This window comes from Muntiacus reevesi, chromosome 4 (genome assembly GCF_963930625.1).
Source record: "Muntiacus reevesi chromosome 4, mMunRee1.1, whole genome shotgun sequence".
NCBI classification, from domain to species: Eukaryota; Metazoa; Chordata; class Mammalia; order Artiodactyla; family Cervidae; genus Muntiacus; species Muntiacus reevesi.
Window position 1 is genome coordinate 52001534 of NC_089252.1, and position 20255 is coordinate 52021788.

Below are 20255 nucleotides of genomic sequence, written 5' to 3' on the forward strand. Positions count from 1 at the left end.
AGGAGAAATATACCAGTTCTTTTCGTTGTTTGCATGCTTTAAAGTGGCTTACAAATGAATGTTTTAGGCTGTTAGTCAAGAGAAAGGTGGTTTATAATTAAAGCCTAGAGTAAAAGCTTCACTGGGTCTTATACGAATGGATCCAATTATGAGACTAAAAATGATTGCCTGCTTCAACTCCTTTGCATGACCTTTCCCTCTTCATTTCTAACATTATTGGTATCTTCTTAACTTTTGGATACTATTTTAGTCACCCCAGCAGTTTAACTTCCCTTTGAAAAATGAATCAAAGTCAAGAGTTTCATGTTTAATGTGGTCCTTTAAAATAAGACGTAATGTTAATAGACTAGGTAAGAGACTGAAGTGGTGCCCAAGCTCATCCCCCCTCCTTTTTTAGTAACAGTGAGATGATTAAATATAACACTAAAAAAGACTAAATGCTTGTGGCTTTTTTTTTTATCTATATTTAAAACACACAGTAAGAACATAAGAACATCTCAAATCATTTAGAAGGAAAAAGGGCTTATCAACCAAAATCTTTGGAAATTTCATAAAATTTAAATATCTGCAAACAATCCAAAGAAAAGAAAAAAAAAAAAATCCCAACATTTGGCTGTGGAGGGCATCTCATATGTGAACCAAATGGCATTATCCCATTTTCCTTCAGGCAAACTAGTTACTAAACCCCGTTAGAAAGAGTACAACAGTGATATGAAGACATCCCCCCAAACCACATACTGGATTTAGAACATTCTGTGATGAAGCGTTTATCTAATCACGGGCTTTCTTCCCATTGCATACACGACTTTACATTTCTACAATGCAATGTTGAAACAGCCTCCAGGTTTTGCAAAGGAGATTGATGTCCATTCTACAAAAATATTAAGTTACAGTACATAACACTGAATAATTTTAGTCTGTACATTTCTCCCCCTCCCAACATAGATGACACGCATCAGTCTGTACAAGTTAGAAAAAAGCCCGTCTGGTTGCCCACATCTGGATTAATAGTCAACAGAATCAACCAGAGGTAGTGGGGTGGGTAGAGTTTGAGAAAGTATCAATACAGTGGAATAGTAACTGTGGTTAACAACAGTCAATTCTTCACAAAGTGATACAAAAGAAATCATTTTAGAATTTTGACTGAAAAGATCTAGCTGAGGAGGTTCTGGCAAACAGCTGACCAACTGATCCAAAAGTTTAAGGCTGACTTGACTTAAGCTGCAGCCCAACCAAAAACACTGGCAACAATGGCGCAGTTCAAAGCTCTTCAAATGCATAGCTGGTAACACGTATGTTAATTAGATTCCTTCAATTAGTTAATCCTCTAGACAGTTTTCTTTTTGTTTTGCATGCATCTGCTTCCACTTTCATAAGGGCATCTCTTCCTTGGTCAATCATGTGCTTTGCTTTTGAATTTGTTTTTGTGATTTTTTTTTTTTTCGGTATGTTTTGTTTGTTAAGCTGTCAACACCTCCAACACTTGGAAAATGAAATCTAGATGCAATTTTACTTACAGCAGAGAATCAGAACTCTATGGACAATGCAAAATGAAATGAAACAAGTATCAGAAACAGTTTATAAAAATGGCACATTTATTGCTACAGAACGGTCATGTACATGACTTCATCGAATAACTACAGATGGGAAACAGGTAATGGCCTAGACCAAGCTGGGTTTGTTTTTGTCTTGAAGGAACTCCAGCACACAACCTGTTTGGACACTTCTACAAATCAGAAATACACCAAAAACATGAAAAAATCGAGGCACTCAGCCACACATTGAAAACAAGGTGTAACTGTTTATCTTTTTTTTTTTTGAAGTGTTTTCCCTTTTTTTCTTTTTTTAACAATTTTTTTTAAGTTTTTAATGCTGCAGCTATGTGTACAGTCGCAAAAATTTTCCCCGCTGCGACCTACAACTAAAAAAAAACAAAAACAGAAAACAAACAAAAGAAGCTACCATACAGTTTCATCTCAGTAACACATGGTAAAATAACATCTTTTAAATAGTAAAATAAAGTAACAAACTTTTACTCATAATGATTCCAAAAATCTACAAAGAAGAAATATTCAGAATCTGACAATTTTTTTTTTGTAATATTCATGGTATAAAAGGATTGCTCCTGCGAAAAATAAGCCAAATATATTTTTTATTTTTAAATTTAGTTTTCTTTCCTACTAGGGTGTACTACAGTCTATTTTATAGCAAAAAGAGCACTAGACAAACGAAGCTTTATAACAAAAAGCCAGGCACTGATACATGGTAAATCTCTGCTTTTTTTTTTTTTTTTCCTTATCTTCACTTAATTGCATCACAAGTAACAAGAATGAAAAAGGCCACAGTTCATATATTTTCACCATTACATATGTCTATAATACTTGAAATGAGTATGGCAAAACCAGCACTGCACAAAGATGAGTCCACTTCAAGTCCCATGAGAAAGAGCATGTCTCTAAAGAAAAACAAACAGAACTCAAAGCAAAATAAAAAGAGAGGCCTAGAGGCCTTGGTGCCCCATTGTGTTGGAATTCCTCATATTCCATCTTGACTTTTTTTGTTTCCAGTCAGCCAGCAGACTAAATTTTTGTGCTTGTTTATGCTGAAATTGTTTCATTCCTGACTCAAGTTCACTTTTGGACACAGATCATATTCTGCCTGTTGGATCCAAGACGAAAATCCTCTTAACCCCAAGTCTTGGTTCAACACCCTCCCCACCCTCCCCCACAATCCCTCATCAAAATAAAGATCACAAATTTTAAAAAAGAATCAAGAAATAGGAAAAAAAAGCCAAAAACAAAAAAAGGAATCGGAAGACTGAATCAGAACCAGTTGTGTTACTGGGTGGACTGACAGTTGTATAAACATTAGTGTTCCTTGCTGCTACACAGAAGACAAATGGGAAAAATGTCTAGATGAACAGATCCCTAGTCTGCATATTCATAAATTACTTGAATGTGGAGGTGGATCAATCGTTCCAAGTTGCTTTTAAAGTCCAACTCTCTTAAACAGATCCCCAGCCTAAGTTTCATCATATACATAGTATAGTATGGACCCTTAGGAAATGCCTGTATGGTACTTTAATCCTAACTGTCTTCTGCTAAATTTCATCCAAAAATCCAGCGCAGAATACCAATATCTTACCTGGGTTTGATAATCACAAAACAAGAAAAAAAAACACACTAAAAAGGCCACATTCCCTTTCATCTTTTTTTTTTTTTTTCTTTTTAATGGGGATACAACCCAATGTATACGGATGGCCGCGGATGTTTCTCCACCAAGCAAAAAGTAGTGAGCAGCATTGATGGCCGTTAGAAAAGCTTTCTACTTATTTCCAAAGGGAATTCCACAATAGAGGTATTACATGATTGATTAATGAATGGGTCAAAGCTGGTGAACAGTAAATTGCAGCTTTTACTCTGTTTGAGTGACAACAAAATATAAAGCACCAATTTAGAAAATAATCCAAGAACTACAATTTAATTTTTTTTTTGCTTTGTTTACAGATTTGAAAATCTTTAAATCAGCTCTATGAAAGCACCTTGATGATAACATGTATCAAAAAGTGCCAATCTTAAAATGTACATCAATAATGCAGGGAGTGATTCCAGTTCCCTAAAGAGTAAACACCATATTTTCTATACACTTATCCTGAATGTGATCAGAAGATACCTGCTTCCTATATAATATTGTTCCTAGGGATACCCGCCTTGATAAGAGTATACAAAATGAGTGCAGAATGTACCACTAAAAGGATATCTTCAGCATACTGAGGGTACAAGTACACAGTTTCCATTATTCAGGAGGAGGGGAGGAGCACACGACATTGCCTTCCACGCCCTTCTCTGAGCCCCTTTGTTCGTCCATTTTCACAGGGAAGCCTCAAAATAACTTTTCATGAAGTCTGATTCCTGCTATTCTAAGGTTTTAATCCACCTCCACATTTTAGGAACTTATCAACAAATCAAAGTATTTCCGTTTTATCACTACTGAACATATTTACAGTTTTCAACACACACACAGCTAATCAAAATGTTTATGGGTTTGTAAAAGATGACCACGTGGTAACTATCTTATTTGTTCTTACATTTTCAGAAATGAACATAAAATTCAGATTCTTGTAGCTCACTATTTCATTTCAATGAGACGGTTTTTAAACCACACTGTTTAAAAAAAAAAGAGAGAGAAACAAAATCCGATACAATGTATTAAAACACATAATAACAAGAGTCTACATGTAAAAATATAACTTTTACATACACAATTTCAAAATAATGATACGTTTGCCATTTGTTGCATAAAATTTACAAATGTATTTCATTACTATATAACTGGCAAAACAGGAGAACAGATGGAACATTTAGACCATTTTGATGGGTTTATGGCATTTACTCAGTGCTGATAGGTGGAAAAACTACTTGAACAAGGGATTTTTTTTTTTTCCTTAATACATGCCAAGATTGTGTGGCTGTAAAAACAGAAACGAGTTAGAGACAAAAGGATGCTGACAACACTGAACTAGGAGCACTACTTCTTTACTGCACTGTACACCAAAGTCAATCATTATAAAGATTCACAATGGAAGTTGGTTCAGTTGTGCCCAGACGTCAAAGCTAGCTATCTGATGAGTTGCTGTGCCATAGCTCGATCTATGTTTCTATCAAATATGTTAAGTATAAACTTCATTCATACTGGCCAGAGAAATACTGCACTACCCCTCCTCAAGAAAGTGCAACTTAATGCTTTAGGACTTATAAGGCTTGATATAATGCTGCATGATGATTGAATATTGGCATTTTTTTTTTTTTTTCAGACAAAGGAGGAGGCAGTTAAGTCATTCTACATCTTAGTAAACCCATTTTGAAAAAAAAAAATCAAGAAAGCAACAAAATCAATCAGCTCTGTCACACTACTTGCAATTTTCTCGTTGGATGGTTGTTGAACTTTGTTTTTTTTTGTTTTTGTTTTTTTCCAAAAATCTGACCATGTATTCAGAAACACCTCACTGCACACTACTTCGGCTACACATGTAGGTAACACTTTAATCATTTTGTTAAATCACAGCCACTTTGATTATGTTATGTTTCCGATGATATAAACATTGGAAGGCACAGTGGTAACATTGTAGCATTCTAACCTTGTACCTCTGAAAATCCCAGAAGAGGGTCACAAACGCAACATTACAATTCAGACAAACTCTTTGCCATGTCTTGGTAATGCTGCTTGTTAATATCTACACATGATGTGACTTTTAAGTCCTGTGTTCCCAAAAGACTGAAGAAACAATTTTCTACTTATTTATGAATGAAAAGCAACATCAGGGTCAGCATTTCATCCTGTACTACCTGCTCCGGAAGCAGAGTTGGTACTACAGGTTACGAGAACAAACCAGGGTAAGGGACAGAAATCAGACCCAAAAAAAAACAAAACAAAAACAAAAAAACTCCGTATTTACAGTAAAATCTTTCTTTTAAAAAAGTTAATCAGTACTATTTTTTTACAGGAGAAAAAAGTCTGAAACCAATGAACAAAAGCTTACCATAGTCACTAAATTTTTAATATATATTTATATATATATTTATATATATATTTGTCATAGGTCTATAAGATCCATCTGTTCCTCCTACCCTAAGGAATGGCTAATGTCATCACTTCGCTGTCATCAGGATATTTGCTGGTTTTGTTACGAGGGCAGCCGGGCTTCCCTTATTCGATATCCGGTCATTATAAACACTAGCTGACTTGAATACCAACAAAAACGGTCACGTCGTTTTCTTCAGAAGTACACTTTTTCATTATTGCAAGTTTACAATTTTTTTAAATTAAATATTTTTTTTTCAGACTTACAAATTAATTATATACTTTTTTTTTTTTCCAAAAGAAGTTTAGGCACAAATGCATTGTTCCACAGTGTGGAAAGATTGCCATTCAGTCTCTGGGCTGCGTCTCAGCCTGCACACACTGCACATTCTGAATGATATGTTAAAGAGAGTCAACCCCTAAGTTGCATGTTTTTTTTCTTTCTTTCTTTTTTTTGTTTGTTTTTCGGTTTTTTTGATCATTGGGAATGCTGAAACCTCTTGCGTCTGCGATTCATAACTACTCAGACTTGTCTTATATTACAAAAAAAGGGGTTAAGGAGAAGTGTTTATGTGGGTTTAAGATAATACAGCTGTTAAGGAAGTGGTCTCTCGTATTAATGAAGCAATGTGGCAACTTGGACCTGAGAGAGAAGAGAGAAAGACGAATTAGTATGTGTGTAACAGAGAAGGGAAGCGTTCATTTTTAAACTCTTTTCCCCCCAAGGTATGGCGAAGCACTGCGCGCACTTGGGTCAGACACACGTTCCCGCTGACGCCTGGGCGCGCGGCCCGAGGGGCGCCCGCAGAAGCGGCTGCAAACACACTTGCCTCTCACATCTGTCCCATGTGGTTGGACGCGTCTCCCATGCCGGGGTGGGGGCCCGCCAGGGACAGCGGGGGCGGCTCGGAGGAGACCTTCTCTTCTTCCCTTCTCTTCAGACATGCGGCTTTCGGGTTCAGGTTCCTTTCTGTGGAAGAGCAGAGCACAGAGCATTCAGGTCAGGGCTTCTGGGGCGGGCCGGTCAGCCTACGCTTCTGTGGGCCTGCTGACCCTTCCTCTCCGGTTCTACCTTCCAGAACAAGAGGGCCCGCGCGGGAGAATGCACCTGCCGCAATTCATTCGCTCAGGGCGGGGAAACGTCCGTCTGTCTGCCTGGGGAAACTGTGGCTGCTTAACGGTCTAAGAGTTGGTAAAGCAAGTATTTGTTTAGTCGCTAGGTCACGTTCCACTCTCCTCCGACCCCGTGGACTGCAGCCCGCCAGGCTCCTCTGTCCACGGGATGCTCCAGGCAAGAAGCCTGGCGTGGGTTGCCGTGTCCTCCTCCAGGGCATCTTCCCGACCCAGGGATCGAACCCACATCTGCCTCGGCAGGCGGATTCCTTGCCCCTGGGCCCCTGGGAAGCCCCAAGCAAAGATGCAGAGCTCGGATTACCGGGAGGGTCTACGGGAACGTGCGTCCCAGCTGTAAGGAAATTCCTGGGGCTTCACTACAGGGGCGGGGGCTGCCTTGTAGGTCTCCGTGTGCCTGACACGCGGAAGTAAAGGGCCCCCTGGTGCTGGGGGCGCCTCAGCTCGCCTCTCGGCCTCCACCCTGGCCTCCGCAGGAGGCCGGCCGCCGCCCTGACCTCGGACTTGCTGCTCCAGGCTGAGGATGACGGCCACGGCCTGGTGGAGGATCAGGAGCTTGGTCTGGGGCTTGTCGCTCTTGAGGTGCAGCTGCACCATGCGGCCCAGCTCCTTGAACGCCTCGTTGATGTCGCGCACGCGCAGGCGCTCGCGGGCGTTGTTGGCCATCCGCCGCTCCTTCTCGCGCTCCGCCTTCTGCTCCGGCGTCAGGTCCTCGTCGTCGTTATTGCTGCGGACACAAGCGGGAGACGCGGCATTTTCTAATGGGGGCGCGCAAAGGGCCGGTTTCTAAATCCCCTCCGTTTCCTTCCCCAGCTTCCGGGGAGCTTCTCCAGCTCAAGCTCTAGTCCCTGGCCGGCGTTTCCCATCTGCCAGGGCTTGGCACTGCTTGAGGAGGTTATGACCGTCCCCACGTGAGACATTCAGTCTCCCAGACATAAAACCCAAACTCAACAGCAGAGGTTCAAACTGGGGCTCCAAGTGCGCCCTATGGATAGAAGGGAGCAAAAACGGGACAAGGCTCTCGTCCATAAAGCCACCTGCTGCAAAGCAGGCTCAAGCGACGCTTCAGGACTGCAATCCAGAAAGTGCTGTAGACTGAAGCTGGTTTTTTTTTTTTTTTAAACTTTCATACTGTGACATGTGAAAGCTGAGAAAAACAAGGGACTGAAAACGATGTGGATACTTCAAAATTAACACGATGCAGCTCAAACAGGATTAAGAAGGTCCCACATTCAGGACAGTGGGAGTGAACGTGAGGGCCTGCTATCTGCTGACCAGCCTGGAAGGCTTGGTCAGGCCACTGACTGTATCAGAGTCGCACTTTCTCCACGTGTTAAATATAGCCAGGTTAGAAAAATATCATCTCCATAACCTTTAACACTATGTATGTTTACAGTCACCAGACAGGTTAGGGAAACCTGAGTTTCAGGCAAAGCCAACCCAACCCAACTCAAACTTAACGGGTTATCAATGACCACGACCCTAAAAAATGAAGCCAAAAAGCGGATCTCTGATTGTGAGAACAAAAATGATTCACACCAAAGGCATGGCTGAAGCCAGGAGTCTGGAAAGACAAGGTGACTTTTATTTCTGGGTGAGATCCTGATAAATTAGAAACTTTTGAATGGGGGGCAGATAGGATGATGAGCGACCTAGGAAGCCTGTCATATCAGGAGGATTTCACAGCATCAAGGTTTCTGTTTCTGGGCAATCACGTGAAAAAGAGGCATGGAAGATGCCTTAGAGAGACAGAACACAGCAAAGAACTCCAAGTGGGATAGTCTGAATTAACATGAACAAGAACCCTTTTTTGAGTATGAGAGACATAAAAAATGAAGTATACTTCGCTCAAAAGCAACAGTCTCCATTATAAGGAGCAAAACGGCAGTGGCCATCTGTAAGGATGTCAGCCTAGAGATTTGAGCACTGACCCCAAGGATGAACAAGGTGAGCCTCGACCTTAAAATTCCATGAATCTGAAAGGCTCACAGAATAGAGATGTGAATCACAACCTTTCAGAGCTGGAGAAACACGTGGGAAGCCATCTACTCACTTCAATGTATACTTAGGAGTACTGGTTTAAAATCTACACGTCCAGGACCTCCCTGGCGGTCCGGTGGTCCAAACTCTGCGCTTCCACTGCCGAGGGCCGTGGGTTCAATCCCTGGTCAGGAAACTAAGATCCCACATGCTGCTCAGAGTGGCCAAAACATTATTTTTTAAAAAGTTAAAAAAAAAATTTTAAACATGAATGGCTCCAGATCTTCCACTGCGAAAAATCTCTGTGTAACGTCCACACTTCAGTGAGGATGCACCACGACAGAGGAGACCCAGTCAGGCAGAAATGGAGTGGATTCCTGGGCCACAGCCCATGCTGCCCATAAAGACGACATACGTAAGGAAGCCAAGAGCACCTGCAAGGAAGGCAGACGCCAAAGAAAGATGCTTTAAGACTTGGCTCGTCTTCCCGTAGGTTAAACTCCCTTCCAGATGGGACTGTCTGCCTTGGATGTGTGCTGGTGAACGCACAACTGAACTGAGCCCATCAGGAAGCTCTCTCTTTCTCTGCCATCTGATTCTCTTCCTCACTTCCCCTGCCGGCCCTTCTCTCTTCCATCCATGACCTCGGCCAACACCAAGGAATTCAAGGTGACTATGAATTCACGCCCACAGCCCACCACAAAAAAATAGGATGTAACGAGCAAAATGAGAACAGTCGAGTTTCTGCTGGTCCTGTCCTGAAGGTATAAAAATTTGGGTAATGTTTTTACATAGCAAACATGTGTCACACTTTTTCCAAAGTGGGGCTGAAAATGGGAAAATGTTTTCCAAGTGTATTCAGGCCAATAATGAATGTGAATTGGTTATCCATTTATAAGCTGTTTATGCAAACAAAACTGCCTAATTTGGAAAGCCTTGCCAGACAACAGTTTTGGAGGCCTAAGTGAACGTCAAGAGAGTGACCTTTAAAACAAGAAGGTTCTTAACAGCAAGTTTAAATGCTGCATTGAGACTTCAAAGGATCAACTGATAATGCATGTGTTACGGCCACTAGTTAAGTTACCAAGAGTTGACTGAATTAACAGAGAAATTGCTAAGGATGTGAAAGGCCCTCCTTGGAACGTCTTATCGTTCCGAGGCAAGAGTCAGGAAATGGCCAAGGGCCAGGAAACCACAGTGATGGTGGAAAGTTATAAGCTCGAAGCTTCCAGAAATTTCCAAACTGTGGTAGAACTTAGTAATAAAATGTATCTTATAACTACAAAGGCAGTATGAAAAGATGGCATGTCCTTAACTCCCAAAGGACCCTAGGCATAACCTTGAGAAAGACAGCCTCTAAAAGGGAGGTATTGGGACTTCTCTGCTGGTCCAGTGGCTAAGACTCTGTGCTCCCAATGCAGGGGGGCTGAATCTGACCCCTGGTCAGAGAACTAAATCCCACAGGCCCAGACAAAGACCCAGGGCAGCCAAACAAGTATTTTTTTATAAAGGGAGGTACTGTTGTAGTACAGCTCATTAAATTTCCAAATAAAAACTATCCAAGAGGATTGAGGCAAAGAATGTGCGTGTCACGATGTTCAAAAAAAGTCCATCTGCTTATCAGATTACAGTTCAAGGAGACAGATTCTAATTTAAAGATATTGGGGACCTGAGAAAACTGATCAGAAGCTATTTTCCTGCAGTTGCATTTTCTGTAGAAAGGAGTAGTCAAGAGAAAAAAAAAATTAGCAACATAGGTACTGCTCTTATACATATATATCAACATGTGTAGACTCAGGCTGGGAAATCGGTACTTTCTCACTTTCAAGGTAAGAAAAAAGTTACAACTACACATACATCAATTGAGTTTTCAATAGTAATAGGATCTCTTTTTAGAAGTATTTTCGGAAGAATATTTCCGACCAAATTTGTAGAATAAGCAGTCTTACAAATCGACTGCTTGCATTTGAATTGGTGATAAATTGTTTTTGCCGTGTGTCATCAGCATTGGGTCCAAATTCATAAATGCAAAGGCAGTTTCGGCTTTCCTAGAGTACAGGTATCTCAAACGATACGTTCGTGCCTCTAGAGCAAGCCTTTCCATTTTCGTTTTTAGCTGCAGATTTACCTTCCAGGAAAAAACTGAATAGTTTCTTCCTGTTCTGTTCACTTCATCAAAGTCCAATAAAGGAATTAAATGAAGCGACAGTATTATATACTGTTACCTAGATCTTGACCTAGTAATGGATTTGATATCCTTCTTGTCGTCATCTAATTTCTTGTCCTCGGAAGATTTCGTGTCTTGCAGGTTTTCATCACCCTCGTCGTCGGATTTGATCTCAGAGCTGCCGGAGGAGACACTCTGGCCCTGCAAGCCTGGTGGCATGCCTGCAGACAAACAAGAGAGACAGGTGACACAGCCACCAGAGCCTTGAGGAGCGGACACACGCCCTGGCTGGAGGGCTGCCGGCTATACGTTTCAGACTGCCCAACTAACTGTGTGATCTGTCACTTTTCTCCTCATCTTTGGTGAAGTTTCAAAAATGCACCTGCAGAAACAAGTTATCCCTGCATTGGCTCTGAGGTTAAATTCTATTTTGCAATCTTTTGGAGTAGATGGTAATTTCACTGTCTACAAAACATCAACTTAATTGCAATGAAAATCATAATCATGAAAATCACACACCTCAATGTTCTGATTAAGAACCCAAGTAAATATCAGCTATTATATTGAGTTTCTTCCATATGCAATGATTTAATAGAAAAATGTCCTTAAAATATAATTCCCAGGGAGTACACTAAATATGTACAGTCAAGACTTCAATAGATACCCTAATGATATTCTGAAATTAGGCTTCTCTTATCCTCGAGGAGTAATCAGTGTTTAAAAATGGTACATATGGAAAGCAGCTCAATGAAGACATTTCTAGCTCTTTCACTGCTCAACTTTCCAAGATCACAATATATTTTAAAACGTGGCCCAAGGGCAATCATTTATTTCTAAGGTAGAAGTGTGTCTATTCAGTATTTCCTTCCATCTGTAATCTATGGGGTCCAGAATCTTGTCCCACAAAATCTGATCAGGGGACCAGGAGTATGCTTATCCCCTGGAAGTCCATTAGAAATGCAGAATCCCAGACTAACGGAATCAGAATCAACATTTTAACAACAAACATCCTCAGGTCATGCTTGTACACAGTAAGAAGGGTTGACCTAAGACAAAGAAAACCCAAAGGCTCTTTAAAAGAAAGGGCCATAAAAGTCTGACTATTCAGATAAAAATGGGCAGGCATACCCACAATATAGTTAACACTCAGATTCTTACAATGCTTAGTACTTGGACAAAAATGCTTACACATATTCATTCTTGTGGCACCGTTAGCATGTTTTATTCTCAATGTGAGGGCAACGAGGTGTTACATAAGCATCTGTTGGTCACTGGGCCAGCCAGCTGCAGAGGGACCTGGACCCAGGTCTTGCTCCTGTGGCCCAGTCACCTGGGGTCTTGGAAAGCCGAAAGGAGTCAGGGGTACGGGGCGGTCAGGACGGGGCCTGATGACTCATCCGACCAAGTCCCATTTTTGAAATGTACCTACATTTCCTTCCATCTTAAGCAACAAAAACCCATTTCCTTCCTTCCTCTTCATTTGGAAACATCACTGTCAGGCTGCGACTAACCACATTAAAGGATCTGGATGAGCGCAATGTGGAAATAGCTAAAATCACATTTCCTCTCATCTGTATCTGGTCTCATCCCCTGCTGCAAGCAGGAGCAGGGTTTCAGAGGATGCTGGAGGAAAACAGTTACCGAAGGAACACAATTAGCCGTCGACGTTCGAAAGCCTTTCCCATTTCCTTACCATCTTGGTACCAAAATGGCTTCGTGGTTACGGGCCAGTGCTTCCTGAGGGATGAATGCCAAGGAGGCAGCGCCGGCACACGGGGTCTGCCATTTCAGGGGGATGAACCGTGCCCCGCTGAGCGGACCTACCTCTGTAAGGGTCCTGGGGTGGGTTCAGATCAGGGGAGGTGGCCGATTGGACAGGCAGCTGTGGCACTGGAACCTGGTTCGGGACGAGAGAGTGGCTGCCTCGCAGGGCCACGCCGTCCTCACGATGGGCCCCAACCTGCAAGGGCGAGAGGGACCGCGGCGGTGAGCGGGCGTCAGAGGTGCGGCCACAAGGACCCGAGGAAGGGAGACCAGCCTTTGAAAAACCAAGACTCCCCAAAGCATTTCACTAGAGGGCGCTGAAGGACCACACATGCAGCTACAGTCCTCGGCGGAAAAAAAAAAAAAACATTTAACGCTCAGTAAGATGCCGTGCTGTACATCCAGTGACAAATATGGCAGAGGAGCTCAGGCAGGTAAAACGTCAAATTGTCTCCCAGGGTGCTGCGGTGGAGCGTACTGATTCGTACCCATCTGCCTTCTATCATGTCCGCCAACAGATCTGACAATTATCTTAATGCCCATATGCTTAATTGTGGGCTTCTCAATTCCCCCATTGCTATCGGAAATCCTACAGGAATTTCAATTTGGCATTCGACTTTCATTTCAGGGGATAAGATTCTCAGGCCTGCCATGTTTTTTTTTTCCATAATGCCAGCTAAGCCTCTGACAGCGGAAGCTACAGCAGTATGGGACCTAGCCCCTGCTCGGTACAAATATAATAAAATGTCACCTGGCTTTCCAAAACTGGCAGCCCATTCCAAATTAATGTTTACTGTATTTCATCAGCTGCTGAGTTCCAAATCCAAAGGGGGACCGTTTCTGCCAATGCCACCATACCGGAAAATGTACCAATAAAGGTTTTATTAAACACACCAGTAATGCCATCATTGCCATGCAAAGATGTTTGGACATTTTTCCATTTTTTTTTTTTTTACTATTCTGATCCTAGATAGACACCATATTGTAAAGACTCTCGATGCCTCCAAGAATAAAATTATAGAGTACAGCATGATGACTTGGTCTGAAAAAAAAAATACTGCTGAGTTTTTTTTATTAACTACTACGACCTACTCTGGGGTCCAGAGGTGTTGAACCTATGGCACTGAGACAGCAATAGCTGACTTTTATAGTGAACGCCTTCAAGGAAGACCATTGAGCATGTGGAAACCAAGAGGAACACGAGTAAAGTTTCACTGGCGTTTCCAAGTAGTTATCTGTTAGTGTATTGTTAGGTGAACACTGATGCAGGACAGTGGGTCTAACACTAAAAAGTATCTCTCCGTGAATTTTTACTGCTACGAATCAAAAAGTGTACATTTTCTCCCAATCAGAAATAGAAAACCACAAAGCAAAATCTTCATTCTTTTGCTACCCAGTGTTCTAAGAGAGTATTTCCGCAAAGTGCAACAATAAGAATCTGAACTGCAACAATAAAATGCACAGAACCAAATGAAGCATGTGCTACCTCAAGACAGCCTAGTATGAAGTGTCACCTTTACAGACTCCAAAACAATGCAGAAGATAATAATACTGGGGGAAGGGGGAGGACCATATAAATCATACTAACTGCTGAGATTCAAAACATAGCAAGAATAAAACTATCATACAGGGAATGGATAAACAACAAGGTACTATTGTATAGCACAGGGAAACACATTCAATGTCCTGTGATAAAACATAATGGAAAAAAATATGAAAAAGAATGTATATGCATATGTATACACTGGACAGCAGAAATTAACACAACACTGTAAGCCAACTCCACGTTTTTTATAATTTTTTAAAAGTAATTTTGAAATGATTAAAGAAAAAAAAGTTAAAATACTACAAGAAGAGCAAAGGATTTAAGGACTCAGGAGCACCTGGAAGTTTAAATGAATGTTGCAGCTGAGAGATCCGGGAGTCCAGGGCTGTCTGTCCCTTCCCAGAACAGTCTGGAAGGTGGTTAGTTCCTATTGATATGTAGGCGCTTCAGGTACATTAAGAACCTGATTATCTTCCAAAAGAGCTTCTCCATCTCCACCACAAGTTGGCCTCCTTGGACACTGCACCCACTGGTCCTGGATTTAACGTCCATCCATGGGAGAAGTGTCAGCCCTTTTCACTATTGAATACTAGCCACGCCTCTCCTGACTTGCATCTGGAACTGAAGCCTGATCTCTTACGGGCAGACCATGCCCACCCAGTTCCCTGCAACCGTTTCTCGTTCTTTGTGTATGTTTTCATTTCCCTTTCATATCAAAGAGTGATAGCTTTCTTCCATTTTTATATTTGTGCAATTAGAAGACTGATTCAATCAATGACTATCCTTTCATTCTAAGATGTCAACTTGCAAGCATGAATTTTACAGGCCCTGATCAAATGGTAGCTCTTTAAGACTGTTAATCAGTATAACCTAAATAAGTATCCAACTGCTGATTCATAGTTACTGGCCTTCCCAGTGGATTACATTTCTTTCCACAAAGAATGAGTCTAAGTTGGAATCACTGAAGGTAACCACCAATCTGAGCATGGCGGAGATTCCCATACCCTCCTAATATTTTAGCATCATTCTGTTAAAACCCTCAAGCCTTCTTTGTGGGCAAGTGAGATGCAATTTAAGGTTAAGACATTGTTTTTCAATTAAAACATATTCAGTTATTAATCCTGAAAATTTTTTTTCCCCTTCTAGGTCATGTTTAGTTTTTAAAAGAACCCACACCCTTTAAACCCACACACCTTTAAAAGAGCCTTTCTATTTTCTCTGCCTCAACTAATGTGATAGACAGCATAACTAAGTGAAAACTAACATAATATGAGAGTTAAAAATATGTAGATTCTAACTGTAACTGGTTTCTTTACTTGTTAAATAATCTTGGGTAAGTTACTCAAACCCAAAATGGAGAAAATAACATTGGAAGTGACAGTGGATAAATCTCAGGTTTATTTCAAGGAGTAGTAGGATGTAAGACAGTTGGTACACCAAGGTAGACAATAATTACTGACACCGTTAGGTGTTTTAGCCGAAAATACTTGCCTCCTACATATAAATAAGAGTCTACACAGTTTAAGAAACCTGAGAAGTCAAGCTACTTTCACTTATGATCCTCTCTGCGCTCTGTCTCTATGTTGTTCATATCCATTTGGTTTTAAATCTTTCTCCTGCAGAATGACAGCAAAATCTTAAATGATCTATAAATTTGTTTGAGAAGGTGGCTGTTCTGACTAGATTTTGGCCTTTATCCACAGGGGTTACCTAACTAATTTTCCAAAGATCACCTTAGAGCCCTGAAATAATACATTCTTTTTCATAAAGGAAGTTGAAAACATTATCTGTGATATTAGAAGGTCCCTCTTGTAAACTGTGTATATTTCAGGAACAAATGGATCAACAATGATAGGTCTAGATCCATGGATCTATCTAATTAGCTTGACTCTCCAGGATCCATTCCATCGCCCGTGTCTATGGAATAATATTCCAATTTGAAGAATTAGCTTTGCTCTGCTTGCTTCCTTGGCCACAGACAGCACTTCCTAACCCCATTTACTTCTCCCTCAGAAACATTATTTCTGGTCACATGAGAGACAAGGAAAAAAACCACAGTGAATGGCCAGCACAAACCCATCAACAGAGTAACTCAGAAATAGACGGAAAAACCAATACTGCCATCTGTATATATGATAGTCAGGATTTGCCCACTTACAAATATATAATAATGTAACTAGAAAAAAAGCAGATTCCTTTAACCTACAAATCAATTCTAAGGATGGCACCCAGAAAATCCATATTTCATTAAAGTCCTATTTTGAGAACGTTTTCATCTAGATAAGCAATGAAGTTAAAAGGCAGCCCATGAAAACAGCTTTATCAATACTGATAGTAAATTTTTTTTGCAGTCTTTAACAATAGAGTCTTCTTACAGTCACATACAATATGGTTTTAGATATATCTATGCTAAAAGCAGAAGACAGAACTAAACTATAAACATTACTCAATAACTGCTAATTGATTGATCAGAGTACCTTTATTAATTCAGCAAGTATATCCTAATCTAGCTGGCGCTGGCCATTCTGCGAGCTGCTGGGGACGGTGGCGAGTAACTTAGACGCGGGCCCTGGTCCGTGTGGGGCTTCACAGCCATCCTTGGTGGAATTTTCATGGCGTGATCAATTTACTGCAGTGATTTTAGCAGCAAGGACCAGGAATTCCCTCCACCTTGCTCAGGTAAAAGGAGATTTAACAGGAAGATTTCTCTTTGTTTTTTATTTCATTTATTAGAGGGCAATTGTTTTACGATGCTGTGGTGGTCTCTGCCACACATCGACGTGAACCTGTCGTCATTATGTACATACCCCCTCCCTCCTGCGCCTCCCCGCCGCCTTCACCCCCCTAGGTCATCCCACAGCAGCTGGCTGGGCTCCCGATCACATCCCTGCTCGTTACCTACTTCACGTGGCGGTGTGCACACAATGCTACTTTCTCGGGTTGTCCTACCCTCTCCTTCCCCCGCAGGGTCCACGAGGCTGTTCTCTATGTCTGTGTCTCCATTTCTTCCCTGTAAATAGGTTCAGCAGTACTATTTTTCTAGATTCCATATAAGTATTTGTTAATATAGTATATTTGGTTTTCACTTTCTCACTGGCTTCACTCTGTATAACAAGGTCTAGGTTCATCCTCTTCATTAGAACAGACTCAAATTTGTTCCTCAGGAATAAAACTACCATATGACCCAGCAATCCCACTACTGGGCACACACCCTGAGAAAAATCACACTTCCCAAAGACACATGCACCCCAGTGTTCACCGGAGCTCTATTTACAACAGCCAGGATGTGGAAGCAACCTAGATGTCCAATGACAGATGAATGGAAATGGATAAAGAAGTTGCGGCACATATGTACAATGGAATATTACTCAGCCACAAACAGGAAGCTTTTGGTGACTGAAGTTTAGGGCCTGGAGAACTCCTGGGACCTAAGGCCATCTCTTGTCCCCCAGGGGCCATGCCAGCTTCTCGCCCACTCCTGCCGGTACCTCTCTCTCTGGCCTCTGGCCACTCAGGACTGCACCCTGTACTCTTCTTCCACAGGAGCTTCCACTACCTCCTTCCAGGTTCTGAACCCGCCCCTGACTCCCTCTTTGTTTTAGTATTTCTGAGTTCAGAATGCTGGGATCATCTGAGGGCCTGGCTCACCATGCTGAAGCAGACGTGGACCATCCCATGAACAGGCCGGCCTGGGATCAGGTGACCCCTCCCCCAGTCTGGGTGGGCATGCCCGGAGGTCCAGTGGTAAGGAATCTGCCTGCCAACGCAGGAGACCTGGGTTCAATCCCTGGGTCAGGAAGATCCCCTGAAGGAAACGGCAACCTGCTCCATTATTCTTGGCTGGAGAATCTCATGGAAAGAAGCCGGTGGGCGACAGTCTATAAGGTTGCAGAAGGTCAGACACGACTGATTCGAGTTAGCACACACACATATACACACACTCACACATGCACTCGTACAAAGGAAGGGAGCAGAGTTAAGGGGCAAATGGGGCTACTTGCAGAAGTTTTCATTTCAAAACTCTCTCTCAGGGTGTGTGTGTATGTGTGTGTGGTATGTAGATGCAGATACGAAAATCATTTTAGTTTTATCATAGAGGGGAAAAACCATCATAGTCCACCAAACTCAAGCCAAGGCCAAGATGTCTAACTAAATTACAAAATTTAATAGCTGCCACAACTCCTCCAACATAAACAGATTTAAAAGATATGCAACTTCAAATGAGGTGGCTGCTGGCAACGCTGTTTTTATGCGGGGGTGCGTGAAGTGCCCTGGTAAACATCCTTCTCCTGATCCTCGCGCTCACAACAGACATCACAAACAAAAAAGGCATTCAGTGTTTCTGCTCTCTTTGTTTCCAGGGAGTATTGTGAAAGTAATTATTCTGTTGTATTTAAGAGGCCTATTGCATGGATGGGAAAATGTATTAAATTTCATTTGGCAGTTATTCAATCCTTGTTAATGTTATCTCCAGAGATAACTGCTTCAAAACAGGCTTTCAGACCACAGTCCCTTCTCCTCTACCATAATCCTTCTAAAAGAGTGTAGGATGGGAACTTTAGGAAACTTGTCATCAGTTTTTAGATCCAGAGATAGTGACACAAAACCAGAAATGCTGTTAGCAACATTTTGGTATCTCAAAATGAAAGTCTGTAATTAATGGCATCGTGTTCAAAAATTTCCTTTTGACAGAGGTGTTTTTTTAGAAAGAAAGAAAATAACAACAAGAGAATGGGTCCAGAAAAAAAGTCCTGGTAACTTTTACTTTTCTCTCTTTTAACTTTCTCTTGTTTTGCCATAATCATTAAAAAAAATGTTGATGGGCTTTTTACTGTAATTAGACACCCATTGACAGAGAAAATAGTTTTGGTGTCTGAACTGTAATCTCCTCATGAAATATCAATTATACATGACAGTCAGAGAGTGCTAGATTTCAGTTTCAATTATCTTGCCAGATCTGTGTCATAACAGAGGAAAGCAAACATTTTCTCAAGTGTGCAAAAAATACCACTGAGTCCAAAAGGGGCATCTTTTACAGAGGTGGGAAGTGGTCTTGCAAACTTTAATAGCTCACAGATGGGAACTCGGAAGTTCATGAAATAGCAGTGGTAGATATTGAGAAATAGTATCAGAGGCACTGAATTCTGCAGAAAACGAGAGTAGGCTCTGCAAACCAACTCTTTCGTGTGAGAAAGTTGTGGCGTCTGGGAGACCCTTCAACCACGAATATAGTTTCTGTATTCCTCAGTTTTAAAAAATTATCAGACCATTGTTTAAAATTGATGTGATTTACACACTGAGAGGACTTTTCACTCAAGTCAGATCTGGATTCAATTCTTTAGTTTGGATTTCGATTCTTAAAATGTTCACTGGGAGAAAACCTAATTTTCTTAAAAAAAAAAAAAAAAAATTTTTTTTCCCTCCCCAGAAATCTCACAGCTTCAACTATGCTTTATCTGAAAACGGAAGGTAATTTCTTACTGGGCAATTCCTGGAAATGAATTTAATGCTTATTCCCCAGATGATAAAATAACCTTCGAGAGGATTTAAGCATGATCTAAACGACCCTGACCTTGGCAGTGTTAACCTGTCACGGGGTCACCCGGGCTGAAACTCTCATGATGTCCACCAAAATGGTTAAAAATAAATGATTCTGTGATCGAGTTTGAGAAATGCAAATGGCAGCTATGCGATTTCAGTTCATCTTTTTTTTTTTCCCCTTAACTCATAAGTTTCATCTATTAAAGCTGTTTCATTTCTCTCCTCTGTCTCCCCACCCTCTGCCCCCGATACTTGACATCACTTTCCTACACCGGAAACTAGGACTGGAGGCAGGCCATCAGGCAGGGATCTCGGGGGGTGGTTAGCAGAGTCCATTCTGTCCCTTCCTGGCCCCGGGGAGCAGTGAGTAAGCCGGATGGAGGGAACTAAAGTTAATCCAAGCCTAGTGAACTAAGCTCATGTAGCACAGAGGTGATGGTGCAAATGTGCAGTGACTTGTAAGCAGCTTCTTTTGCTAGATAGAGTGAAGGAGAAGACACTGGATGCTTGATACGTACTGGCATTTCTGGTCCCTGCAGAATACAC

General features: G+C 41.5%; 1 protein-coding gene across 29 annotated transcripts in view; it reads right to left on the reverse strand.

Moving 5' to 3' along the window:
• Positions 1-1577: 1577 nt before the first annotated feature.
• TCF4 (transcription factor 4) overlaps positions 1578-20255 on the reverse strand; it is a 379471-nt gene continuing 360793 nt past the window's right edge. For 21 of the 29 annotated variants that reach the window (XM_065932783.1, XM_065932770.1, XM_065932771.1 and 18 more), the window contains 5 exons: positions 12683-12818; positions 10917-11079; positions 7209-7438; positions 6411-6550; positions 1578-6223 (listed from right to left, as the gene is read on the reverse strand). In XM_065932783.1, coding sequence (XP_065788855.1) covers positions 6414-6550; positions 7209-7438; positions 10917-11079; positions 12683-12818 — 666 coding nt within the window. In that variant the 3' untranslated portion in view covers positions 1578-6223; positions 6411-6413. The remainder of the gene's footprint in view (positions 6224-6410; positions 6551-7208; positions 7439-10916; positions 11080-12682; positions 12819-20255) is intronic. The other 8 variants (XM_065932788.1, XM_065932780.1, XM_065932781.1 and 5 more) reach the window with 1 other exon arrangement.